Source organism: Haliaeetus leucocephalus, unplaced genomic scaffold (genome assembly GCF_000737465.1).
Source record: "Haliaeetus leucocephalus isolate CR32 unplaced genomic scaffold, Haliaeetus_leucocephalus-4.0 Scaffold636, whole genome shotgun sequence".
NCBI lineage: Eukaryota > Metazoa > Chordata > Aves > Accipitriformes > Accipitridae > Haliaeetus > Haliaeetus leucocephalus.
This window is the reverse complement of record NW_010973072.1, coordinates 6,536,173-6,557,645: the sequence shown is the minus strand read 5'-3', so window position 1 is coordinate 6,557,645 and position 21,473 is coordinate 6,536,173. Positions and strand designations below refer to the sequence as shown.

Here is a 21,473-nt window from a genome sequence, read left to right as displayed (position 1 = left end):
ACTGTCAATTAAACATCTTTTTAATCATACAACCATAGCTAAATGAACTGGCCATTCAGAAATGGTCGTCTTTGTAGGGACTGGTGACATTCCTGTTGAATCTCTCCTATAGGTCTGCCCTGGGGAACAAGGAATAGCACCATAACCTGTACTAAGCTTAAAAAGCAAAGGACATTATTATTCTAGAACCCAGTATGGTCAACTTTCATCAAAATCAAGGCCTTACTGTACCACTGGAGTTAACACTGCAGTCAGATTTATGCCAAGTCATCCCCAATAGACTGAACACATTCATTTCATACATCTGGCTTATGCCAAACTACATCTGAACCTCTGAGGACAAGCTGAATGTGAAAATACACTGTGTAAGCAAGCAAGCAATTTTCCTTCAATGAAAAGGTACTTCTATTTGCTGCAGTAAAGGATGATGAACGTAGGATGGAAACTGCAGGCATGCAGTCTTTCTAATTTTAGTCATCTGGCTTATATGCCTAGGCTTCCTATATAGTCAAAGGAAAGAAATAAGCTTCTCACTTTTACACCCTGAACTGCCCTCCTGAGGCTTCACTAACTATAGAGAGAGCCCAACCTCCTAAATTACATGACTGAAGTTTGATTGTGTGAAAACATTCTCTCCCCAGGGAAAAACCACACATCAAAAGTAACAATAATCAGCTTTGGATCATGAAAGACTAAGGGAAACTTGACGCAGCTCTTCATAAAGAAGACACACAACGCCCTACTTGGTTCCTGTTCTGTATGCACTTAAGGACAAATACAGAGATGCCACTTGGGCCTCACAAAAGCAGGCTTGAGAGGCTGAGTAACTTGAGCTTTTGAACCTCCACATCTTGCAAGAACTGCCAGGCAGGACAAATGAACTTACCTCTTGGTCTTTGCCCACTCTTTTGCCCAGTTTCTAGCCAAACTTGGCACTATCTCCTCCGATTTGTCCTCTTTATTTAATGACCACAAATCCTTGGCTTCCAAAGGTCTCCGATAACCCTGAACCATCAACCTGTATTAGAAAGAATCAGCACTATATATTTAAGAGCACTAGAGATACATGTGTGTCTGTATATATATATATATATATATATGCGCCACAAGACAGTGGTCCTTACATCCAGCCCCAAAACAGAGCCAGCTCTTCACAAAAATGCATCCAAGAGTTAGTACATGTAGCAACACAGGTCCAGATGCCAAAACATACACCCTCCTGTCTTTATTGTGAGACTTAGACACCAAAACATCTAAGGATCCAGGATATGCCACTGAATTCAAATTTCAGGGAAAGTAAAAGAAAGGATGAAGTGATCTCATTTGAAAATCAGCCATGCAATTAATATTCCCATGCCTAACAAGTTTCAAAATCTTTATTAGCCTTTAATTTTGCAAAGCAATTCCTTTCATCTAGCTTTCTGTTGGAACTCTGGCCAAGTACCAACCACAACTATACACCAATATTATTTTACATGTTTCTGTGTTTTAATTCACAAGGACGTGTTGTGATCAAATCATACAGCATAACTAAAGCTTAGTTAATGAAAAATAAAGAACCTACTGGACAAAAAGACCTAATATTTTTTAATGCCTTAGTTTCTAAATACAGCAGATAATTTCTACCTTCTTATATTTCCCAAAGAAATTTTTTTAATTACATTCTTTCAGGAAACGTACTAAATATATACTGGCAAAATTTAAAATTACAAAGACCCTACAAAGGAAGTAAAAAAGATTAATCAAATGGGGGGGAGGGGAGCGAAATTCAATTTCATCTATCTACAAAACAACCAACCAAAACAACCAAAATTATTACTGCATGATTATTGCTAATTTAGCTCTGAAAGCACGATCCTAAAATGCCATCTAACTTTAACTGGTGCTTTATGCATCATCTTGATCTTACCCAGTGATCCACCAGAATGTGATTCTAGAGAGGAAAGAAGCACTGAACTCTGGACATGGATTCTAAAGGAGAGAAAAATAAATTAATCCACATACAAAGTAACTGATACAGTGCCAAAGGAAATAAAGCAAGCAGAAAAGATGCTTTTGAAATTCCTTTTGTTTATAGTATTTTTTTTCACATTACTAAACTTGTCATTTATGCTGTTGAAAACTTGTTCAGAAAACACAAGCACAGCTTCAGGGCTGTCAGCAGAGTAAACCACTGGGACACAGGAATAGCAGTGCTCCATATCAACAATGCAACAAATAGTTGAGGGAATTTTATAAGACAGTGCAGGCCAGACAATCTCTCAAGATATCATGATCAGTGCCTCCCTAGATCAATGCAAGGTATGCTACCATATGAGAACATAAATATGTTAATGGGGTAGAGTTAGTCATAAACGAAGAATTCAGTTCTACTGTTCTGGCAGTTAAGTGCTATGAATCCATCAAATCAGATGCACAAATGAAAAAAAAATTTGTAAACTCCATAAAAGCATCCCAAAACAGCCCCTAAAAACCCTGCATCTCATTCATCAATAACCATGGGAAACTTAAGTTTCCATAAAGGTACACAGCTAGCTCATGTTCTACATCTAGCACAATGGCTGTCTGTTGTAACTGTTCTTCAGGTTAACATCCTCTCCTAATCTAGTTGGATTAAAACAGCAGAAAGGAAGGCTGGAAGAATTTCAAAGGCACTAAAAGTGATTTACTTGCAGAATTCCAGTGCAGATTTCTCTCTTCCCTCTTTCACTGCTCTGAACAGCATCTAACAAATGCTAAAACCAGCCACTCCTTTGGCACACGAACCTCTAGGTTTTTATTATCAACTCTAATTGGAACAACTCAGGTATTTCCATCTACAAAAGTCACCAAACATTATTAGAGTACTGCAATTAAAACAGCCAGAGCCAAGTATTTCCAATATTTGCATTTTTCAACTAATGTTTGTGTAACCTGGCTTCTCCACTAAGCTATATTGAAGTGTGTTGTATAGGAAACAGACTCCTGCATTTCCTCTTCTTCACATGACAACTTTTTCTGCAACTTTGGAAAAGTTACTGGGAGGGTGCAGTGCAGGTGGTACTTCCAACCTTCAGCCATGCCAACATTCCTGACAGACAGATCTTACTTCAGCAAATTTCAAAATATTCTGAACTTTACATAAAATGCTGTATTACTTTTTTTGTTTATACTTTTTTTAATCTACTTGCAGGTGGAAACTCTAAATTCAAGAGTCTGCTAGATCAAGTACTACCAAAAAGTGGACCTCATTTGCATAAAGTAAAAGTTGAAAACAATAAAACATATTAAATTACTGTTAAATTAATACTATTTTTCATAAAATTAAATAGTTATCACACAAAGAACTATTAATCCTACTGACATTCATGCCAGATAGAATGAAGACAAGTTGTAACAAGCCTGGACTTATGTAATGTAAACAAAGTGAAAACAAGACAAAACATATTGTTTGACTTCTACATACATCAGCATTACATCTTAGAAATGTCACTTTAGTTTTTTGGCTTAAGTAAACATATAAGGTCTTACTCAAGACTTACAAACATTTCTAGTTTGGAAATGCTTGGCAGAAGGGAATAAAGCAGAATTTAAGACTGACATGACTTGCTTTTTTCTTTTTCCCATCATAACATTCAACAAACATACCACTTGTGAAAAAAGAACGTTAAGATTTGAAGTCTGCCCTACTTCTTAGAGACACTCCTAGAAATAGTCAGAACACAAAAATAAACCACTGCGGTCTCAAAGCACCTTGTAATTATTGTAAACATGATCAAAGCAGAAAAGGTTTCCATAAATCCACAGTATCTTGTCAAATACATTTTATCCCTGAATGAGATGAAAAGAACCCAAAGATGAAGAGGATCCAAAGACTCAACTCTTCCCTCCAGGCATATGCAGGCAGACTGTCTGTCAGAGGTAATGCAGAGCACCACTGGCACACTGGATACTGACACAGAAGGTAACTGTAGAATTCACTAAGTGCAACTGGTTATGGACCTTTTCCACAGTTACAAAGGCAACATTTATTTCCCACCTTCCTTCATCAGTCAGTGCCACCTAACATCCATCAAACCGGAATTACGCTGTATAAAAAAAACCAGAACTGAGGTTTCTAAAATTGGCCCATCCAAACTCCAGGCAGTGACAGGTGTCACTCCACTGTGACTCAGAAGGTCTAGCCCAGGGCTAAGCAAGCAGTATAAAGATACAACATCCCTTGGGTCACTTCAGATCCATGCAATATAGCTAGCACATGTAATTAAGAACACATGCAAAAAAGATCATGTCTAGATACAATTAAATTTCTACATCCAGACCACGGTCTAACGTTACCTGCTCTTGCAACTGAGCTGGTTAAATTTTTGCTTGACACAAGAGAGGTAAATATGGAAATCAAATGCATCTATTCAGATTCACAAGTTTTCCATGTGTAGATTCTTCCCCACCTTCAACAGGAAGGGAATACTCATCCTTATGAGTTACTGCCTACTGAACAGTATCAGATGACTAGGAGGACAGCATTTCAAATCCGTATTTCCCACCAATTGCCAGAAGTACTACTGAATATAAATACATATGACTTAACCTTCAGGAATGCCCGAAACAGTATTTTTGCTCTTTCTCTTAAATACAGCCCACCTGCTTTGCACGTTATGGGCTTCACCTTCTGTGTGTCACCAGCTAAAGAGCAGAAAGAACACTCTATTGCAAACAAGTCAACAAGATTTGAATTATTTGGCATCTAGAAGACTATGGCCTTATAACTTGTACAGAATATTGCACATATGATACTCAGCTCTCAGTATAGACTGAACACTTACAGGATCATTTACTGTTTCAGAAAACAAAGGTGGTCGTTCTGGAAAACAACATAGGATGAGCTGTACAAATAACAGGACGAAGTAGATGCAGAAGGTGACATAACGAAATGCATCCACTTCAGCACCCTACAAAGGAAGGCAATATTCCAATTAGAAGGCTTGAGGAATTTCTTTAAAACAACATGTTAATACTGAACATAAGACAGCTCCTTACTGTAAATTCCGCAAACTCCATAAATGTTACACTACCCACCTCCATGCAAATTAAAGTCAATGTCTATTCTGGTAAAGGGAAGGTAAAGAGAGGGGGGAGGAGATGAAAGATACCATTTCTTTTTAATCAACCACTGCCATAAACACACAAGCATGAACTTCTTCTGTAGAGCAGTTCTCTTTAAGACATGGTTTGTACCAACACAGCATGCCCCAATTTGAAGTCAAGGTATTCTTTACAGGAGCAAGGCATTTATGCACTGGGTAGTAAGGAGTTTTCAAAGCAAATTTGTTAATTAATATACACACAGAAAATAAGAATTGGAGAAGCAGAATTTAGATTACAGCCCGTTGCATTGTGCTCAAATTCCAGAGGTTCTTCCATTTTTTAGACTAGGACTGATACATAAAGCATAATCCACAGAAATCAAAGCACAGGGACAGATGGACACACTCCCGCACACACCCACCAGTGAAACCCCACTCTCAACAGCTGAAGACAAAAGTTGGCTGAAAGTCCTCAAAATTCACAATATGGCTTAAAGGTTTCAAGAAATAAAAGCAATATGCCACTTTCAGGCAGCTCCACAATTAATCTGATATTTGTATAAAGCAGACTGACATAAAAATATTTCACTTGTACACTTTCATTTTTGTCTCAGCAGATGAGACCACATTACCATCAAACCAAGTGTTTCAGGAAATCCACCGTATAATCAACAGGAAGACGACGTAAACTCCCAGAACAGTTTCATATCAAAAATTATACACTTTTATTGTACTCAAGCAGACACATCACCTTTCTGGAACAGCTAGCAGAATTTTCTTAGCAACTGTTGCTACAGTTAAGATCACTATGAATTTCACTAGCATTTCAAAACAAGAGCCATTAAGTCTTGCTTGTTTTGCTTTTAGAACCCAAGGAATGAAGGTACGCTGAATGGATCATTAACTAACTTGGCATAATCAGCAAGCAACTACTCTATTACTGCAGCATTTAGGATTATTTTCAACTGAATGAGGCTAGCAATCACTTACCGTATTTAAGGCATGTATTATTTTAGATCTAAAAACCACAGTGGCACATGATAACGAGATGAGCCAGAAAATCGTCATTACGCCTGAAGACTGGACTCCTTTTATTCTTTCATATTGTATTAAAAATGTGGCAAGTAACTGTGGACAAATAAGATAAAAATATATTCACAAGCTTTAAGTTTTACAACATGTTACACACATACAAGGTATTGCGTGCTTGTAAGTGTGCTTATTTAACATTTCAAATCCAGTGTCTCCCAGACATTCTAACACCAAGAGATTTTAAGTGTAATTCAAAAAGATGTTTAAATAGGAAATTCTTCGGAGCAGTAAAGATAAGAAGTGGACAAAAAAGGGAAAAGGAATACATACTACATCAAAGTAAATGACCACATACACAAAAGCACCATCAAAAGCCGCCAGTCTTTATTTCTTTACTTTTCTGGTTCTACATCACAAATCAACATGCAATTATAGCAATGCTATATCCTTCCCAAGTATTTCCTGACTAATTCTTTCTATTTTAAAAAGATTTCTTTCCATACAAGCCACAGCACCAAACACTGACCAAATATTACCCTATTTCTGTATTTTGTGTGTTTTCAGAGTCCTTTAGGAAGCTGGTACAACTTAGTAATCTCACTTGGCTGCTGCAACACGCATTTTCAATTAGCCTAACAAAAGCTTGACAACTGCATTATTAAATGACCACAAAGTATTTAACAGCTCTTGCATCTGTCAGTATGTTTCAGGCCTGTTAGGTTTTTTTGGCTTGGTTTTTTTGTTGTTATTGCTGTTGGGGTGGTTGCATCCCATCCCATCCCCCCCTCAAGTATCATGTTTAATCACTACCATTCCAAGTCTAATAAATGTAAGGCAACTGACAATGAATTAATAGCAAGGCATTTTCCTTGAAATGCAGGCTGCAGAGATACTGGTGTGAAAGTAGACAATACTTGCACATTTAGGCAGAGAGAGTTAGCTGGGAACACCTATGTGCCTCATGTCACATTTAAGACTTTCCACCATGCCATCAAATGTAACAAAGAAAAGATGCACTAAAGAACGTTACATGGCAAGAGAGTTTGTAGTAAGATACTTAATAATGTGATGCGCTCGACAGTCTTTTACCAAGTTCAGTGTGATTTGTACTATCTAGGTTTAATCAGTTCTCTTGACTTGATTCCTCCACATCATGCTCAAGTCAAGCTATCAAATGAATGGTAGCTCAAGCCCAAAGTAAGACAAGACAACTAGCACGGGCTTGTGTGCCAACATGCAATGCACTGAGCACAGCTGGGTTGGGTTTTGGGGTTTTTGTAATTTTTTTTTATTAAAAGAAAGTGGACATTTCAGAGTCAATATTTCACAGTTCAACTGCAGATTAAGTCTGTATGTAAAGACTGTAGCTTAAATAATTACAACACTTCGAATAATACTAAGATACATGTTATTGCTTAAGGCTTTGCATGAACAAAGGCCGTAACAGAAGAACTTACCATAGTTATACCCAATACTGTAGGCCTAACGAGAAAAAACGGAGCTCGAAAAATATTTTGACTTCTTTCCCGGAAAGAGTAGAAAAGGTCTGCCCAGCAGACTATCCACAGTATTAAGCCCAAAGCCTGCAATACAAAAGTGTATTTCATACATCAGTTCACACAGATTAGGCAGCACTATATATACATGAACACTAGATGTTATGTGTTAGTAGAAGAGGAGTCGTAATCAGATCATCTCTTTTGGGCAATTCTACAACATGCATAAAAGAACAGTAATTTGGCTTTGCCTATTGGATCCCCACTAGAAGAAAAAAGTTTACTAATTTTTAGTACCATATAATTCAGTATCTTATGAAGCAGAAAGCTGGTGAATCTCACTCATGAATAACAGACTGCAGAGACAAAAACTGTCCAATACACCACGCTATTATAGTCCTTCTTAAAACTTCTCACTTATTCTACAGGGGAAAAAAAAAAAGTAAGAAAACTTTAAGTACCTATTTCACAATAGAAGTGGAATAGAACACCTGCAGCAGCTGTAGAAATCTATGCTGTGTAACTTAAGAAGCTGACAGGATAAAAAGTTCTTTATATTATTGAAATAAAGGCCTCAAGATCAAGTTGCCTTAAAATAGTCTTCTCCAACTGGTCTTACAAAGGATTTGCATGCTTTTTTGCTATGTCAGAGTAAATTTCAGAAAGCCTACCAATAAAAGGGCAACAGAAACACTCAAGGCTTGGAAATCAAACACAAGTAGGACAAGTAGGTTACAGCCGAAGTGCGCACACAGACCAAGACTGATGCTCAACAAAAATAGCGTGCTAAAACATAGCTGAAAATAGGTTCAAACTTCCAGATAAGCTTAGTAAGTTCAGATTTTAAAAAGTCACGTACCGTTTTGGCTTTGTTGAGATTTGACATTTGTATGTATCCCCTGTCATGACAACGAAGGTATAGGAAGTACACTGGGAAGCAGACCCATAGATAAATGCAAGGAATCCAGACCAGGACTGTGTTCTGAAAGCATTGGGTGAAGTCTGGATTTTCTGTGTGCCATGTCAGATTCCAATCCTGTGGAGAGAAAATGGATCAAGTTAAAGAAAAAGCAAAACACAGAACTTCAGTATTTAAAAAAATAAATAGCCACTATCTGCGTTATTTTGTATCTCCTCTTGTGTATTCATTTATACTTGTATTAAACTGGCTCCATTCTGTGATGTATCTAATTTTAATGCACTTTTTGTAGATCAGAAGTTTTAAACCTTCACAAGATTACATTACTGTCACTTTTGTTGGTTATATACAGCTACCACAACACATACATCACTCAGATGTAATACTGGGATCTTTAACAGTATTAATCAAGGATTTTTCACATCATCATTGAAGAATAACATGACAATGCTATCTATCTCCCATTATAACCACTGTGCATGTATGTATAAATACTCGGATACACTGCATTCCCAGATTTCAGTGTGGAGACATTATTTGGCACACAGTAAAAGTAAACAGCACAAGACAACATCACCTCACTATTTGTAAAGTAGTCTCATAGCTCCCAAGCTGTCTGCAGCAAACACAGTTGAGACTTCCTGGTAATTCATAACAACAGGGCATAGAACTAAGCAAAAGGCTCGCCCTTGCAGCCCATTTTCTACTCAACAACAGGAAAATGTAAAGCAATATAATTTGATGTTTTCCTATTTCTCCCAATACCATTCTCAAAAACAAGATAAACCACCATACAGGATAAACCAAACCAAAACCGACACAGTAATAAAAATGTGATCACCATTTCCATTACTGGTATGAGGACTATTTACAATGACAGGCTATTTAGTAAAGCGAACTTTCATAGCATATTTATGATTGGCTTGAGTTAGGGAAATCTCTTGCAGGAAATTTTACCTTAAAATTACTGACTTTGCTGTAAAAATTATCACAAGGGAAACTTCCTCTCAAGTGCTGTAGATTTCTGACTCTCCAACAGAATGATGCAATACACAGATATTGCTGCTGCAGATGGACAGCAATGCAACAGTCGAAGCATAGCTCACAGGCTTCTGTTTAAAAGCCACACAGCCAACAGTAGCAGTCCCATGCCCAAAGGCTTGTTAACTATAGTGTCATTTTCAGTTGCAAAGCATTTTTTCAGACTGTTGCACAGCTTACAACTGCACAGAATACCAGTACCACTACTGGGACATAATGGTAGTCAGTAATCCTTTTCCTCTATAAAAGCCTGAGCTGGTCACAGAAATTAGTGCCATTATCCACATTTTATAGATGAGGAGACAGAACCAAAAGGAGCTGTAGTGCCTGCCCCCTCTATTCCAACATAAAAGCTGGAAACGGATCCCACTGCTCCGAATCGCCACACTTTGATCCTTATCTGTCCCCCTTTTCCACTGATTAAACAGTTCCAAACACAAAGAGAAGAAAATAGATCTAAGAAGAAACAGAAGATACAATTTGCAAAAATTTCACCTTGAGGCTAACCAGACATTATTTTATCATAGAGCAGATTTCCCCTTAAATTGACCATTCCGTATTAAGTTGTTTTGTTGTTTAAGGAAAAAAAAAAAAAACCAACAACAACAAACCCAACTTCTTAACATATTAACAAAATTTTTTTCCTTCCCCACTTCCCTCTCAATTTGTCAGAATCTAGGACTTCTTTCGCGGTTAGATACAAGAGACAGTATGCACAGAACACACAGCTGTTATTTTTCTCCTCTAATTCCACAGCATTCTAAAAATTCTTCTCACTTCATATCATTTTTAATTTGTCAGTTAAAAAAATAAATAAATAAAATCTCCAAATTTAATACAGCCAATTCAAGGAAATTAACACTGGCAGAGCAAAAAAATGCCCGATTGTGTTTTATTTAGTGTATCTACATAGGAATCACATAAGTTGTTCATAAGGCAGCAGCTGTGAGACCCTGTGGGCAAGCTACAAGCTTATTAAGTTCCCTGACTGTGTAACATCATCAGAAATTTCAGCCGAGTCATCCTTACATTTAGCCACTGCACAAATATTTTTGGCTTCCTAAGTCCCAGCTGCTCTGCTCCAGCACAACAGCCAAGAAAAAGTCTCATGACTCTGCAGAACAGTTTACAATTCACAAATTAAGATAGTTAATATGATTATACAAGTAAATTGACAGGATGTAATCAGCTTTACAACAAACAAACAAGAGCATTGACATCATTTTATCCAGTAATTTTTTTTGAGATCTACACACTGCTTAAGAAAGTTACTACCTGCTTTTTCAGTGTTTTTAAATGCTTGCTGTAAAATGAATCAGGCAGTTACCAGAAAGGACAGAGCAGCTAACACACATCACTGCCACGTGGCTAAATAAAAGAAATAAGTGCTGTACGCATGACTGCTATGCATATTGGCTGGAGGATATTCTAAAAACATGTGCAATCTTTCATTTGACTCTCATATTTGCAAGTTATCTGGAGGTGTTTCTGCATGAAAGGCAAGAGAGTTACAATGCAATGGTACTTCAGGGTTAAGAACAGGAAGTGGGGACAAATTGGCAGTTTGGGGTAACATTCCTGCTGCAATTTAACAGCTACAGCAACATCAACGTATCTTCTTTCACATTTTTCCAAGATTTGATCCAGAGGCAGTTGATATCAAATAGGAGTTTGCTTAGCTTAAATACACTATTCTTCTCTGTACAAGAGAAATAGCTACATACAGGTGAGGTGCAGAAGTCCCTGCCATTTTACATTCATTTCAGGTGACAAAAGGTGAGGAAAGCATGCATTAAGAGATACACCTGGTGGTATTCTTTCCTTCTGATTCCCTAGGTGCAGTTCTCTCAGGCTATGTCTACACAAGGCAGTAGCACAAACAGGAATAAAGCTGTAGACCCAATACTTGCTGCTGAGCACCCGTTGTCCTTACAAGATGACTTTCACTCAGGTTCACAAGAAACAAGTTGCAGGGTCCCCTGCAGACTGACCAGACTGTCCATAGGCCACTGGAGCACATTTCCCAGTTAATGCCTGTCCAAAAGGTGCTTGGTCCACTCTTAAGTGAACCAACAAGCAGGACAGGGGACTGTCAGGAGGTAAATCAGAAGCAGGCTCCCAGTCTGAACTGAGATGTTAATACTCTCAGTGGGCAAAGTCAAGAGGAATTAAAACCATTACAAAAGAAAGGCATACCCTAAGTTCTGCATGGACGATACCACACCTTTATGAGGTTCAGTTGTGGCTGGAAAGCATGTCACTGTCATCATGAAACCAACATGTATTCATACTTAAATCACAATGTTCAGTTACACAAGTCTGGAGTAGTTCTCTAGTTCTGCCAGTTTAAACTACATGCTTCTCCTTTGCTTTATATAAACGCAGTTGCAGAGTTTTATTTTTTTCAGCACAAACCAAAGTTCTTAACAGATCGATGCAGAAACATTCAGTGAAGCTGACCTTTGTATTTAACAGACATTAATTAGCAAATTAATGACATTTTTTCTGACTCAAGTTTTAGAAACACTATTTTAGCAAGTTCTTTTAAAGCACTAAATTGCCCCATTTTCACATTTCAAAGATTAATAAAAATTTTCACTCTGACTGATCAGCTAACCCTTCCACTTTGCAAGAGCATATCAAGTGACAGAGATCCAAGTATCCATTGAAAGCCCACACAAACTAGCAGCCTCCTGCCATGAAGGAGGAGGAGGAAAAAAGGGGTTAGGTCTATAGCTATTAGATTGTATAATCTGGAAGCAGCCTGCTATGACTGCAGGAATCCACAGGAGAAGAATCAGTGTGATCCTTGTTCCCTTCTTGGTAGATGCTGAGAGAGATGAGATCTGCTGTTGGCTTAGTTTTAGTCTTGTCCAGAAGAACCACATCTCAGATGTTAAAGTAGTTTCAGGTTGGGTTTTTTCTCCTTTTAAAATCCCTGGACAATTTTAAAGTTTCCCAGAGTAGAAAATGGATATTTTTAAATTTATCTGACCTATTTCTCAGTTTTCATTTCCATCCCCAGCACTGTGGGTGAAAAAAATACCAGCCCAGAGTTTTTGTGCCCAATAGCACATTTTCTCTTATGACACAAAAAGGCTTCCTATCACATTTGAAGTGAAACCTTCTATCTCCAAGAAGAGCACAAAAATTCCTTGCTGTTCCCCACAATTACATGGATCTATTCACAGGTAAACCACTTCTTTAACAGTGCATAAACCCTAGGAAAATAAAGAACTGTATTAATTCCCATCTAAAATTTCAGGAACAGGCAAGATAAAAACATTGGCAGTAGGTCTGTAAGACAAAGTTGCGACACTAAAGGTAAGTTATTCTGCTTCTGCTGAGGGAAGGAAGACTACAGGGAAGCTGTATGCCTCCAATGTGCCTTATGTGAGGAATAACAGTATTTGACACTGGACAGGACCTTGTGGCTGGCTGCCTCTCTCCTGGCAGCCAGGAAAGGCTGTTAAGTGAGCAGCCAGCGGCCGCCTGTTCTCACATCAATAATCCTACTTGACCCACAGCACATTTTAAAATTCTCGCTGGCAGAAACAGAGACACCAAAATTGATCGGTTTCAATGCCTGCTGTGCTCAAGTGTGCTGGAGATGCAGGCTGCCAACCACACTGTTAAATCCACCTGCATGAACCAGCTGTGACTGAAAAATGACTTAAACATTACCACACACCTATGTAAAAAATTACATTACAAAACCACACTGTAATCTTAATATCATGGTCAACACCCACTCCTTCAAATGGAGTTTAACACTGACATCGGCGTGTACCCAGTACTTCAATATTGCCACAGAAGAACCACGTCCTTTGTAATACAAAAATATAGTTTCTCAATCTTATTTTCCTAACAGTAAAAAACTTTTTTCATTCAGTGCAACTCTTACATTTATTAGAATGCAAGTAATTAGATCTCTCAGGCACTAACACCGTAATTGCAGGTGACAACTTCCGTTATGGTAGTACCACCACTTTCTCATTGAAATAGGAAGTCTCACAATCTGGCAGCTCTAGACAGCGTATTAAAAAATTCCCCAGTGTAGCACCTATAAACCCATGAGCTGACTCAACCATTCTCCCTCAGATGCCATGAGGCCATCGGCCTTTAGCTTACACTATCTAGGACAGCAAATTTCCTGCCTGCCTCTCCCCAGATAGGAGATTTGCCTGATCTGGCTGAGCCTACAGCCTCAGAGGAGCTACTAGCATCAGTGGACAACGCGGAGGGGGGGGTGTGCAGAAAAGGACCTCTCCCTCTAGGGCTGGTTTAAAGGAACTCTGACTTTGCTTTTTAAGTCCCTGATATCACCATTCTCCATTAAAAACAATAGCAAAAAGAGTGACACTGTTGACCACACTGAGAATTAAGGAAAAAAACGAACTACAAAGTGATCCAGATTTTGCAATAGGTTAGAAGGAGGTGTTTTCAAGTGATGAACTGAAAAGAGCTCTCCAAAGTTACTCAGCTTGCCAAGTTAAGTTTTATTCAATTTAGCTTCAGAAGTTTTGAAGAAATACTGAAATAGTGTTCTCAAAACACTGTAAATATAGCATATGTATTCTGTCATTCACATTTTGGAGTCAGATCATGAAACGTGCTGAATCTCACCATTTTGCTAAGAGCATATTTAGAACAGAGCTGACAACAAGCACAGTCATACACAATCTTCACCAGCATAACTTTTGCTCTGTTGTGCTTACTGTTCAGGCTAAATCACAAGAGGCAACAGGTTGATAAAACAAGCAACAGATATTCATACAAGAAAAATACTCCAGAACTCCCACAAAAAGCAGCAGAAACACCTACACTTGCAGCTCTCCTGTCTGCTCAGCGATATTCACAGAAACAAGCAGCAGACAATAACAACATCCCTAACAGTGGCAAACAAGGCACTAAATGAGGTATATGACACTACAAGCAACCATCACAAACTTCCTATTTACAAGTCCTTTAAAAATACTATGCATATTATATTGAAATTATTTCAGAAAAAGTACTACTTGCGTTAAAGGATCCAATGGCTGTAGAATCAATTCCAGATGAAGTAGCATAATATACAAAGACAAACACACCTTCCCACCTTAGTCAACATTTATCTCCCCTAGCTTTTTTTCTTAATTAATAGGAAGTTACCCAAAATGCACAGATCTTTGCTGTGACACAAGGTAGTTGTTGTTCTTGCAATTGAAGTTAGTGCAGAACATGCAAGTAAAATGGTACCTTCACTGCGATGCATACAAAGTGAGCTCATGGTGCATTTAAATAAAGCTTTCAATATACTGCCAATTCCTTTGAAGACCTATACTAACCACATGAAATTAATGGTTTACTGGTTTATTGTATCATTTAAGGGTGTACTCTGCAAACAGGAAGTAGAAGAAAAATATGAAATGCTCACACAGATTTTACAATAGTATCTTTCCAACAGCTACTTCCTATGCTTAATGAAAGACAGCCAGGAGTGATTTTTTTTGTTTCTAGAACACACAAAACCCGGATTCTACTAAAAAGTAAAAGCCACATAGGCAAATACTTGAACTCACTCCCAGACCTCCACAAACTCTAAAAACTACCTCTGCAAGGACAAATGACAGAATTATGCTCCTGCACGTAACTACACCACTCACCAGAAGCAGTGGAACAAATGAACATAGAGTGTGCCAGACTGCTGATTTGGGAAGAGACCTCAGGATTTCCCTTAATGGTTACACCTGAGGATAGGTGCTCATATCACCACAAAGTTCTCAGACACTTCTTCAAGCCAGTAACGGCCCACTTAGATCAATAAGTTTCTGCCTTTTTGTTCTTCTACTGCCACAAAGGTGAAGTAAGAAACATTAATGGTAATGACCACATTGGGCTGAAGAATTAGATTCAGATCTCCAACTCTCGTGGAGATCACATTCACCCAAAGAAAAAACATAGTTTTGGGGTTTGGGTTTTTTGTTTGCTTGGGTTTTTTGCTACAGGAGAACTAAACTTACCATGCAACTGAGGATCACCTCCTCTTTCTTGATACTAGAGTCTTGGGCGGGGGGGGGGGGGGGGGTGTCACCAAACAGTGAGAACACAAAACATTTCTCCTCATAAAACCATGAATGGAACAAAAACACTGCTATTAAAACTGAAGTTCATCGGTTAAAATGTTAGTATCAGTCAGGGGAGCCAGGAACAAATAACAGTTTAGCAAAAGTTCCAAAAATACAGGTCTCCAATTAAGATTTTGACTTGTAAGTCTTGTGTCTGAATAAAAAGCCTTAAATCATTCACAAGCAAGCCTCCCAAAATACCACGTTCACACCAAGAACTCAGACTGGGGAAGAGATCATGCCCCTTCTTCCTTTGTTTGAAAGTAATTCTGAAATCTAAGCTTTATTCTTACAGTCTCTTAACATTGTCACATGACAAGGCTGTTAGAGCAAGAGGGGGAACATTTAAAAAATAAATAAATAAAAAAATCACATAATAAACAGGGGTCCTAAAATTTTTTAATCATTTCTATAAAGATGATGTAGGGGGAAAAACATCAGTAAGTGTTTCTAGTGACAGGGAAATACCCTTAATTTCTCATAATGTTTTCTATTAGAAATGGTTTTAGCAAGACCAAGTTCTCAACAGTAATGACTTATATAATGCAGATTTGACTTGTTAACACAGCCAAGAAAAAGCCTCTACCTTCAATACCTGGTCCTGAACTTAAATCAGGTGTCTGCACCTCCTTGTCCAAAACCCAAACATCGTATTTCCTAATGTTTACAAAGAGTTGAAATCCCTTGTTATAGACAGCACTGCATCAGCTGAAACTGTGGGTAAAATAAGGACAAAGTGTGTTTTGCCTTTGTTTCCCTTTAGCCTAAAATAAGAAGCTGGTGCTAAAAATAAGAAGCTGTTGCTAATAAGTTGCCAGAGAAAGGAGCACCTGCAGCTGTGGAATTTACAAAAACTGATCTTATTAATCCAAGAAGCTAAAAGCCACTGAACTATGGCTATTTTTTTGTGTCAGGGAAACATATGACAGACTACATCAACACTTTCAAAATTAAGATGTTTAGTCTCTTTCTACAGACATAACATTTCCGTACCCTGCCATGTCTGCAAGTACCATGAGACAACATTTGGCCACATGACAACAAAATACCTTCCATTCACAGTTTCAGAATCAAAAGGATGGTTTTTACCCTTCTGTAAAGCTTTTCACTGAAATCACTGTTACTTAAAATGATATAGGAAAAAGATTCCTGCTCTCATCTCCTTTTTGCACCAAAACCAGGACTTTTGCTTAATAATGCAACAGCCTATATATCGAGTTCAAATCACTATGGGAAATTTGAACATACCTCGGTAATAATCTTACAAAGGGACTAAGATAATAGCTTGAATTGGGATAAACTGTATCCAAAGCTACCACAGATGCAAACAGTGAGAAAACAGTAATGCAAGGAATTCCGACTCTATTAAAAGTAAGCAAAAGGTCAGTAGCCAGCAGTAGGCTTTTTAGAGATGTGACCCAGAATGACTTCAGTGCAACCCAGGTTAACCTTCACTTAGTCCCAGTATAGCACAGCGTTTCAATGTAAACTGCATTGTAACTGCACGGCACAGCACAAGTTATTCAGGCATTTTGCTGGATTTTTTTCCTCATTTAACTTTTCTGAGCAACCTTGAACTGACAGCTGCAGATTGACAGGTCGTGTGTTAAGAAAATCCCCATCAACAACAGATTATCAGGCTTCATTTTCCTGTATTTCCCCTAAATTGATCTATTCTAGATCAAGAGAGATAAGTTTAATATCTACTATGTAAGTTTAATTTCTATGCAAATTTTGACCCTTGTTCACATGGCCAACAAAAATGGTTTATGAGTTTAGATGAGAGAAAGCTGACAAATAAGCCTCTGGCTTTCACTGCTAAAAAAATCCAACAACAGCCAAGCCATGAGAATCAGGCAATCAGCTGTTAATTATAATAAAGGTACTATCTTGTGTAAAGCTTTTTCGTTTTAACACTCTGCTGCTGCTCCTCCTCTGTTCCAAATGCTGTCTACATATGACCTTCCCATGTCAGCAAATACAAGTAGTTTTCTGATCTGCATACTCTTTTAAACTGTGGTCACAAATGCATTCATAAACTTGATACATTTACAACTAAAGGAAGAGTCTAAACTCTAGTTTTTATCACGCTCACTCAGCACCATTCTCATAGCACCTCAAACTCCCTCCCTAGCTCTGCCACGAACACACTGAAAAAGCACCAATGACATATTTTACAGTGCAAAAAGCTACAGGGTTCCAAGATATGTTCTAATTTACTGCTCATCTAATGCATGAAAAGTATAAGCCACAGAACTTCAGAACATGAAATTACTCCTTACATAAATAGTCTTGTTTTCCTTCAGAAGTCTATTTCAGGAAAACTATCAAGTGTCCCAGTGTCTTCATAAACAATATAAGCATAGCAGCTGTTTACATCACAGAGTATCACTTCACAAATGTCAGCTAATCATTATAATTAATTAAAGAATATTGATTTTTTTTTTTTCTTAGTAAAATCCTGTCAAGCCACATTATAGTCTTAAAGATCCTAACATCTCTGCAACCACCTGAGAGAGGCTGGTGGATCTCCCCTACCTACAACAATGTCAACCCAAATACAAAACATAATGCCTTTGGACAAATGGTCAAGAAAATACATTTATTAAGGCAGACAAAACATGCTTGAAAACCTCAGACAGAACTCTACACAACAGCAAGGGAAGCAGAGACCAATCCCACCAGTTGGTCCCTGGATTTTGCATGTGAGGCTCTGCCTCACCTTTTCTCATCCATTCTGTTTATCTCCTGTAGTTTGGTTCCACATGACGAAGTGCTAAACCTAGAACAGTGTTTGGATGCAATTTCTTTACTGACAGAGAAGAGGCTCCACAAAAGCTTTCTGCACCAACAGGAAAGAAATATGCCTGGGTTTACACGGGCAGACACAACTTGAATCATTATAGAACTCTAGTTTTCAATACAAAACAGAGGAGATAAAAACTTGCTTTTTCTCCTAGAAGCGAATGGAACTACTTGCTTTCAATCCTTCCTCAACAACCAAAAGCCCAACTAGAAAAACGTGGAAAAAAATTTCCACTAAGTTCCCACTGAGATAAAGAAGAATTAGAGTTAACTTCTATCCTAATTATCAATTTTTAAAAAACACAATCTCTTTGCCGGTGAAGAACGTGATAGGGGCTTATATAAATAGAAGCCATTTCCCTCACATCCCCTTAAGTGTAAGCAAGGACCTCAAAAGTTTCAGATTCTATTTGACTTACAATGAATGAATAACTGAGAATTCCTGTAAAACCTAGCAGAGCACTTGCGGGGAAACTGTAAGGAACTGCTTAGTGTGAACTTGCTTCTTCTTTCATATCTCCTACTCCTTTTTCATAAAAGCCCTATTGGGGGGGGTCAGCCTTGAAAACTCAAGGTGTCACAAAAACTCTTAACCTCTTTAGCAATTTCAAACATGCAAAGACTTCTCTAAATGTGAGACTGCATAGTTTACAAGGTCAGAAAAATTGAAACTACCCCAAAATTTTATTCAGAAGAAAGGAAAACCAGCAGACTATTTAAAAATGTAACTGCACTGAGACCACTGATTTTGTGAGTGTGCACATATCCAGAGAGCTAGGTCAGCAGGCCAAAGTATACAGTAAGTTCTGTATCTGCCTTCAGACTTAACCTGGTTACGTAGAATAACAAAGTTCTTCACCCCACTTTACTCTTTTTTTTTTATTATTATTATTTTGGTGCCCTGGTATTGAAGCACACACTCATACCCTAGTAATACTCTAGGCAAAGCTATTTCAGCATGTCAGGTCACAAAAAAGTTTTCCAGTTTAAACAGGCCCTTAAAGTCACTGAACTAAAATCCAGGTAATACAAAAATGTTACCCTTGGCCCACCAGGGCTTTTAAAAGTTTTTATTGTCAATCAACAGCTATTAGTCAATAGTAACTTTATCTTACATAGCAGTAACTTTCTTTATATTATAGATGGGATACTTGTTCTGAGATACTCAGTGATGCTAAAGAAAGCAAGGATGAAAGAGTACCCTTCCAAAAAAGGCTGTCTGGTTCAAAGGAAGCAAGAACCAGTTAAGTTCTGTAAGCAAATCATCAGTGAAGTTAGTACGCTGAATGAGGACACAGAGATAGGTTAAAGGGGGGGGGGGGGGGGGGAAGAAGAAGACAGCAAACTTGCTTGGGCTGTTGACCTTTCAGAGCGAGTATTAAATAAAACCAACCTGATTAATTCTCAGACAAGAACTTCCAACAGTAACATTCCTTGGGTATGCAAACTAGAAAAATCCCAGCCAGCAAAACTTAAGAAGATTAGCATACAGTCTTTAAGGGTCCATTAGGTACTTTCAACCTGCAAAATCTCCCCCACAATTTAAAACTGAGTTGCCCCAAACTCAGCACCACCCTTGACAGAAAACACATCTCTTCCTTGAAGCTGAGTTTGCCAGTGCCAGGAAATCCCACTGCTCCACTAGCAAGGCTTCAGCACGAGCCAAAACAGCTGATGCACCCATATAGTTCACCCCAAGTATGCAACAACATGTGCCACCAGGTATCTAGCTATCACCCAGCTCCGAGAAGCACAAGAGTGCAGACCACAAGACATGAAGGACAGTAGCATGCACACACAGGTGATAGCTAGAAGCCCAGCGAAACACTGCATATACATAGGCATTTTCTTAAAACCCATTACAACTTCAGCTTCAAATAGTAGCAACAATGGAAATACCAGAAGATGAAGCAGCCAGAGTATCCATAAGCAATGCAAAAGCAGGTTAACAGTCACTTTTGATCAGTTGGAAAAGCTAAGTATCTTAAAGTCTTAATATCTGCTGAGTAATATCTTAATGGTTCTTGAGACAAATAGTACAATGGCATTTGTTGAGTCATCTCTTTTCTTTTTTTACTGGTAAGGCAGCTCATTAGCTCAATACTATTTGGGAAATAGCCAATGAATACGCGAGAAGTTCTTTGAACAGTCTAAGAAAATCCACATTGTCCTCTTACCAATACGTTGCCTTCAGTAGCTCTCACCCCACTTTTTTTTTCCTAACTTCCAGCTCTCTCTCCTCCCTTCCTCCACACAACCTCCTTCTCCATACAACCTCTTATCCTCCTTAGAAGGATTTTCACTACCCTCCTGCCCTCCCAGGGGCCTCACTGCTGCCAGCACCTGTGTGCTTCTGCAGAGAAACCCTGTGTCTCAGCTGAGCAAGACCCCACACTGCAGCATTTCCACACCACTCACCTTTGCGTAGCTGGCTTTCAGTTCACGCACAGCAGGCTGCGCTCACCACTCTTCATTAAGGAGGAGCGAAAATGTGGCTATGCAAACATGCGATACAGCTGCTGGCCTGCAGAAAACGTGTCTCTGGCCTCCTTCACAGGACAGCACGCCACTCTTCAGTACGACGGCAGCTGTCAGTCACCGCTATTGTTATCACCCGCACAGCCCCCAGTAACGCAGACGAGCGGCCAAAGGCGGTAAGCAGAGACTGCTCCGGTCAGTCGGGAACTCGCTTCCAGTCTCCCAGGCAAGCGCTCACTCACCAGTTCCCCTCTCGAAGCCCTTCCTCGCCGGAAACCCCGCACACGAGGCACGCCAGCGCCCGCTCTGCGACCCGAGCGCGGGGACATCGCACCCAGCCGGAGACCAGCGAGACGCCGGCCACGGCCCTGCCCCTCCACCCAACCCGCGTCCGCTTCGCCCCGACGCTCCCGCACGCCCGCCGCCGCGGCGGCGAGCGGGGCTGGCGCAGGGCCGGGGCCGCGCCGCAGCCCCCCGCGCTCTGCCCAAGGGGATCGCCGGAACGGGAGGGTGCCGGCCCGTACAACCC

The 21,473-nt window shown here is 39.1% G+C and overlaps 1 protein-coding gene across 5 annotated transcripts in view; it reads right to left on the bottom strand.

The window, feature by feature from the left end:
• ABCC1 (ATP-binding cassette, sub-family C (CFTR/MRP), member 1) overlaps positions 1 to 21,473 on the bottom strand; it is a 76,039-nt gene that overhangs the window by 53,509 nt on the left and 1,057 nt on the right. For all 5 annotated transcript variants that reach the window (XM_010578509.1, XM_010578510.1, XM_010578507.1 and 2 more), the window contains exons 2-7: positions 8,454 to 8,630; positions 7,556 to 7,681; positions 6,057 to 6,194; positions 4,806 to 4,931; positions 1,910 to 1,971; positions 887 to 1,018 (exon numbers count right to left, since the gene is read on the bottom strand). In XM_010578509.1, coding sequence (XP_010576811.1) covers positions 887 to 1,018; positions 1,910 to 1,971; positions 4,806 to 4,931; positions 6,057 to 6,194; positions 7,556 to 7,681; positions 8,454 to 8,630 — 761 coding nt within the window. The remainder of the gene's footprint in view (positions 1 to 886; positions 1,019 to 1,909; positions 1,972 to 4,805; positions 4,932 to 6,056; positions 6,195 to 7,555; positions 7,682 to 8,453; positions 8,631 to 21,473) is intronic.